General features: G+C 41.3%; 1 protein-coding gene across 1 annotated transcript; it reads left to right on the forward strand.

The window, feature by feature from the left end:
* The first annotated feature begins 1,395 nt into the window (after positions 1 to 1,395).
* LOC119861532 (syntaxin-3-like) lies at positions 1,396 to 4,722 on the forward strand. Its single transcript, XM_038416772.1, has one exon. The coding sequence runs from the start codon at positions 1,469 to 1,471 to the stop codon at positions 2,357 to 2,359; it is 891 nt and encodes a 296-aa protein (XP_038272700.1). The 5' UTR covers positions 1,396 to 1,468; the 3' UTR covers positions 2,360 to 4,722.
* Positions 4,723 to 6,065: the final 1,343 nt, after the last annotated feature.

Below are 6,065 nucleotides of genomic sequence, written 5' to 3' on the forward strand. Positions count from 1 at the left end.
AACACGGCTGCTACTGTGAAACCAGTTTACTAGTGTCACTGAAACCAACAGTCATAAGCTCTGAGCTTTACCATAACCCATAGAGTGAAACACAGAAAATTATCCATGCACTAAAGAAAAAACTGATGCTCTAAGACTGAGTTAGAGCTCTTAGAGTCTGGAGTGCTGCCAAAGTTCTGGCCTGGGACTTGGTGATCTCTGAAACGCACAACTGTTCATTGTTGTTGTTCTGGGTACTCTCATGTACTTTAGCTGTAATAAGTAACACACCGTTTAAAGAATATTTACAGGAAGAGGGAATTAACTCCTGTCACATGACTTTATGGCACAAGAAAATGTAACAGGAGAAGTCAATAGACAATGATGTCAGGTGAACTTTGCTAAAATGACATGCATAGAATATACTCTGCGGAAAAGCAAAAGAAGCATCTAACTAACTCTCTACACTAGTCTTAACCCTTAGTGCATCAAGACTGAATGAAGTCCTCCAGAGTAGGCTTTATAGAGGAAGTGCAACCTTAGGGTATGTCTACACTTAAAACCTTACAGGGGTGCAGCTATAGCTGCGCCACTGTAGTTCTTCAGTGTAGACATTACCTATGCCAACAGGAGGTGTTCTCCCATCGGTGTAGGTAATCAACCTCACAGAGAGGCTGTAGTTAGGTTAATGGAAGAATTCTTCCCTTGACCTAGTGCTAGTTAGTATAGCTGTCTCTCAGGGGTGTGGATTTTTCACACCTCTGAGAGACATAGCTGCACCCATGTAAGTTTCCAGTTTAGACCAGGCCTCATAAACATGTCTCTAGTTTTTCTCCCTTTCCCTCAATAGATTGGTATGCCTCTCCACTGCTTTTTCTTGCTTCTCTTAAACATGACCCCATGGCATAATACAGTTATTTATGACTGGAGGGAATCAGACTTTTAGTGATGATTTTTTTCTTGACAAACATATTCGGATTGCTAATTCCAAAACAATCAGATTCCAAACAATCCCAGCAGCCACATCATTATTTGATCCTAAACTTTGAAAGTCAAAAACAGTTTTGTATGATGGCATTTATGTGAATTCTGGTTTTTCTTGTATCTGATCAGAGCGCTGTGGTTTTTTCAGAATTAGCATTTTGTCACCTTGTTATCAGGTTAGTGGACTATGCACTCTTCTCTTTCCTTAACGTTTCCCTGCGATTGTTCTAACAAAGTTGGTTCCTTCAGTTTCTGTATAGCAGTGAAGTGTGCCGCCCACTGTTGGCATGCAATCTAACCTAGCCGGTATTAGTTAGCCATGTGATGCAGAATAAACTCTGGGTAAGCCTATTGCCTTGGTCAATATTTGCTCTAACTCTGGGAGGGAAGATTTTAACAGCTCCACTGACGCAAAAGATCCTAACTCTCTCTGACTTCTTTACAGAGTTGATGTGTGCATTTTGTGTCCCTCTCCCACAGATGTTGCCAGCAGCTGGAGCTGAAGATGAAGGACAGGCTGGAGGAATTGAGGATCCGAGTTAGCGAAGATGAGGACTCTTTGGATATTGATGATACCCTCTCATTTGATAACCCGGTTTTCAAGGAGGATGAGACCAATCCCTTGAGCAAGATATTCCAGGAAGTGTCAGATCTCTCGCTGGGCCTGAGTAAACTGGAGGAGTTATCGGAGAGCATCCAAAAGAAGCAGCAGCGGGTGCTGTGCTGCACCACCAAGGAGAGCGTTTATGAAGAAAAGAAAGAGCTAAGTAACATTAAGGCCTCCTTCACTACTCAGGCTAAAGTCATCCAGCCTCAGCTCTATGGGATTCAAGACACACTGGCCCGAGACAGCAAACAGTGGCTGGCAGGATACCGCATCCACCAGAGCCAGCTCTCCGTCCTAATCAGCCGGTACCGAGACATCATCACTCACCATTATGCCAAGGAGATGGAGTACGTGGAGAAGCTGAAGGAGCAGATCATGAGGCAAACCGAGCTGGCGGGCTTGAGCCTACGTGAAGAGGACATTAATCAGCTAGTGGAAAGCCCTGTTGCTCCTCAGATTGTGGGCCAGGACCTGGAAGTGCTCAAGGCCAAGCAGCACTTGGCCATGGCCCAAGTACGCCACCAACAACTGATGGACCTAGAGGTCCAGATCAGTGAGCTGTACTCGCTTTTCCTACACTTGGAGGTGCTGGTTTCCGAGCAGCACGAGGTCATCAACAACATTGAGTACAACGTCCTGCATACACTGGATTATGTGTCCCAGTCCAATGAGGAGGTGAAGAAAGCCCTGAAGTATGAGCGCCAGTCGCGGATCTCGGCAGCACTGTCAGCAGTGCTGGGCCTCTGTGCCTGTTGCACGTGCTTATCATGCATAGCCAGCACAGTGTAGTGAGACGGACATGGACTGTGCAAGGGAAGGGGATGGCTACTTTCATGGAGCTTGGCAGCAGCAGGGCTCTTTGAGGGCAGCGAGTGTGGATTAGCCCCACAGACTCATTGGAAGGGAGTCTCCCATGATTTGGATGGATTTGAAGGCAGGTATTATTGTGTCTTTCATATGAGGAAGGATTTTACTGAATGTTTTGTTAGGACACTGGCAATCAAGCTCATTTTTCCACTATTCTTTGATGATGGCAAGTTCTGTCTTCAACAGTGTCCTTAAAACATTTAATATATGTTAATAAGAAAGGCATATTTGAGTTTCTGATCAAATATAACTTTTTTTTAAATACAACTTTGCATAAAAAAGCCCCTGCTAAAACTTGCGTTATATCATTGGTCATTATAAAACACACAAAAAAACACAACAGCTCAGTTTCCCAGGTTGATTATAATGCTCCTCCACCCAGGTTTAAAACCTTAATCTCTGCACTTTGTCAAGTTTTTATTACTTGGTTTTAATATGGGGTTGACTCAGTGTTTGTCGTGTTTTGTTGTAAAACAAACAAGTGTTTAGAACTGCAAAATGCTTCCAGTCCTGGTGCCATCACTCTCCCAGTGGCTGGAAATACCTACAGTATGAATGAAGTGTGTTGATGTTTACGTAAGTAGTTTTTGTTTCAAACTCCTGTTACAGGGCTGTGCTTTCCTTCACACTGTATGTGTGTGGGTTTGAAATGAGGGGAAAGGATTAAATGCAACAATGGTTTTTAATCCTTTGCAATTCCGTTTTTATAGTTTTCTGGTGGAGCTGCCATCAGGCACAATTTCAGATTTTGTTCTTTCATTTGATTCACTTTCTGTTTCCATGATACTTTCAAGATTAAAAGAACCAAAACCAGCTGTTGTTATGTTACCAGTAATTTTGCAATTGTTCATTTAGTGCTCACTGACCATTCAGGCTAACAATATTACAGCTCAAAATTCAAGTTTTATGTACCTATTGATTCAGTGTAGTGCAAAAGTAATGCATGTGAGCGCGTTGGCAAAAACTCTCAAGGCTATTTTCCCAAGGATCTGATCTAATCTAATCTAGTCATCTTCATAAGAATGCAGTCTAATGTTGTTAGAGAGACACAAGAGGTATGTCTTCACTATCAGCATTAAAGCGCTGATGCGGGTGTAGTCACGGCACCAGCGGTGGAAGACAGCTCTCTCAGTGCTGTAAAAAACCCACCCCCATGAGGGGACTCGCTACCAGTGCTGGGAACGTGGCTCCCAGTGCTGGTGCACTAACTACACTGCCATTTTAGAGTGCTGAAATTTGCATCGCTCAGGGGGGTGTTTTTTCACACCCCTGAGTAAGAAAGTTTCAGCGCTGTAAAGTGGTAGTGTAGACAAAGCCAATGTGGGTGAGGTAATATCTTTTATTTGACCAACTTCTGTGGGTGAGAGAGACGAGCTTTTGAGCTTACACAGAGCTCTTTTTCAGCTCTGGGAAAAGTACTCAGAGTGTCGCAGCTAAATCGAAGGTGGAACAGATTGTTTAGTATAAGTAGTTGTTTTTTTCTGCCCTTCTCTCCCCATGACTGGAGGGGTATTAATCACCTTGAATGGTCCTTTGAAATATGTGTTAGCTACTTATGCTAAACAAGCTGTTCCACTTTCTATGTAGCTGTTTTCCACTGAATGCATCTGATGAAGGAAGCTGTAGCTCACGAAAGCTTATGCTCAAATAAATTTGTTAGTCTCTAAGGTGCCACAAGTACTCCTTTTCTTTTTTGTGAATACAGACTAACACGGCTGCAACTCTGAAACCTATGTAGCTGTGACACTCTTTCCCAGACCCGCAGGAGAGCTCTTTGTGAGCTCAAAAACTTCTCTCTTACCAACAGAAGGAGAGATAGATAAATAGATAGATAGATATTACCTCACCTACCGTGCCTTTCTCATATCCTGGACCAACATGGTCACAACAACACTGCATACAGTCTGTTATAACATTCTAAGGGGAGTTTATATGCAAAAAATCAGTTTTCGAAGGAATAACTGAATTATGTGGTGATCTCTTAGTTGAAAATACATGTTGTCAGAAGCCACATAAGAAAAGTTGATGTGAACAGCACATGTATCTGAAACTCAAACAATAGTTTTCCATAAACACTGCACATGTAAATAATATAATGGGAATTATTGATGGACTGTCTAAATAGTGACATTTCAGTAAAACAGGGGCCACGTTAAGATTCTCAGGAATTTTTGGAGGAACATCCATTTATGTATTGGGCATTTTCTTGTGTTGTGTCTAGACTAACTCTCCCATCTTTGAGATGATATTCTCTTGTATTAGCCCTAATAAAAAGATTGCTGCAATATTCTTGTGGATGGATAAATTATTTCTTGGAAAGCAGTTACTTCAAAATTTATGAAGAGTTGAAATTAATTTGATTGAGGTTTGGATTTATGGTGTATTCCTTGGTATTAGATTTTTCTGAATTTATTCATAGAACATTTGGCTTCTAAACAAGTGAGAAATTGTGTAATTTTTATCTCTCTACAGCTCTTTGTGATAGTGAGCTAAACAACAACCTCCATTTTATTTGATCTTATGAGAAGAAATTCAGTTGAGAGAACTATGGACAAGCTGCTTTGCATGCCCGATTAGTGCTTTCAGCTCCCACTGACTTCTTAACAGTATTGGAAATACATTCAACAAATGCATTTCAACTTCCATCTTACATTGAGTTCTATCAAATTTTGAATCTAGTTATTGAACCCAGAGGTAACTAAGTTGGTTGCTTTTATAAGTCAAAATATGATTAGTCCTATATTAGATCTGTTTATGATGGAGGAATGTGAGGTGGGAGAAAAGAGGTTATCTGATATCGCTCAGAGTGGGTGGAAGGTCACTTTATGAATCTTCTCTCTATCTCCTGCTGCATGGCTCTATTTAGATTGTTCTGAGTGTCTAGCCATCAGATTAATATCTCTCCATCCCATTCCATCTTCAAATATTTCTCATTGTTAGAAGTTTTTCATCCATTTCACAGAGAGATCAGTTGGACCCAGGGCAGACTTTCCTGTTCCACTGTTGTGCATCAGAGCAGGAAGGAGACAGTATGTTGACTTTTCTGGATGAGTTTCATCTAGTGTCACAAATGGAGGTTTTTTAATGTGTTGGGGGGGGGGTCCATTGAACTACCTGGCATATGGATCCAAGCTGGAAGTTAGTGTGGAATGCTCGTGGCCATTTTTAATGGGATTTGGTACTGAAGGCAAGTTGTAAAATGATACCTTTACCAGTTGTAATCTGAAGAGTGACTTTTAAAATGGGATTCTATGACTGTTGTCTATTGGTGACTCCAGAACAAATCTGTTCAATTTACAACCACACAGATTTTTTTTTTTAATTTTCTGCCCAGCAGACTCACCCTGGGACTTGTAGTCAAGCTGGGTTCTTTCTGGCTTGTGAAACTTCACCAGTAATAGATTTTCCACAGTTAGAATGTAAGAAAACAGTTCTGTTGCTGATGTGAGTCCAAATACAATCTGAATTGTTCTCTCAGAGCTGTGTTGTCTCTGTAGTATCCCAGGAGTTAAGAGAGAAAAAAATCCAAACCCACAATCAAACGAACAAAACCCAGCAACACACAATGAAACTTCTCTTTGTCACCAAGAGAACTCTAAATGTAAACATGGTGCAGATATTTGGATTA

The sequence above is a fragment of the Dermochelys coriacea genome, chromosome 9, assembly GCF_009764565.3.
Source record: "Dermochelys coriacea isolate rDerCor1 chromosome 9, rDerCor1.pri.v4, whole genome shotgun sequence".
In the NCBI taxonomy this organism is placed as follows: Eukaryota; Metazoa; Chordata; order Testudines; family Dermochelyidae; genus Dermochelys; species Dermochelys coriacea.

Bases quoted from the DNA above. Each gene is read 5' to 3' on its own strand.
- LOC119861532 (XM_038416772.1), top strand. From the start codon at position 1,469: ATGAAGGACAGGCTGGAGGAATTGAGGATCCGAGTTAGCGAAGATGAG.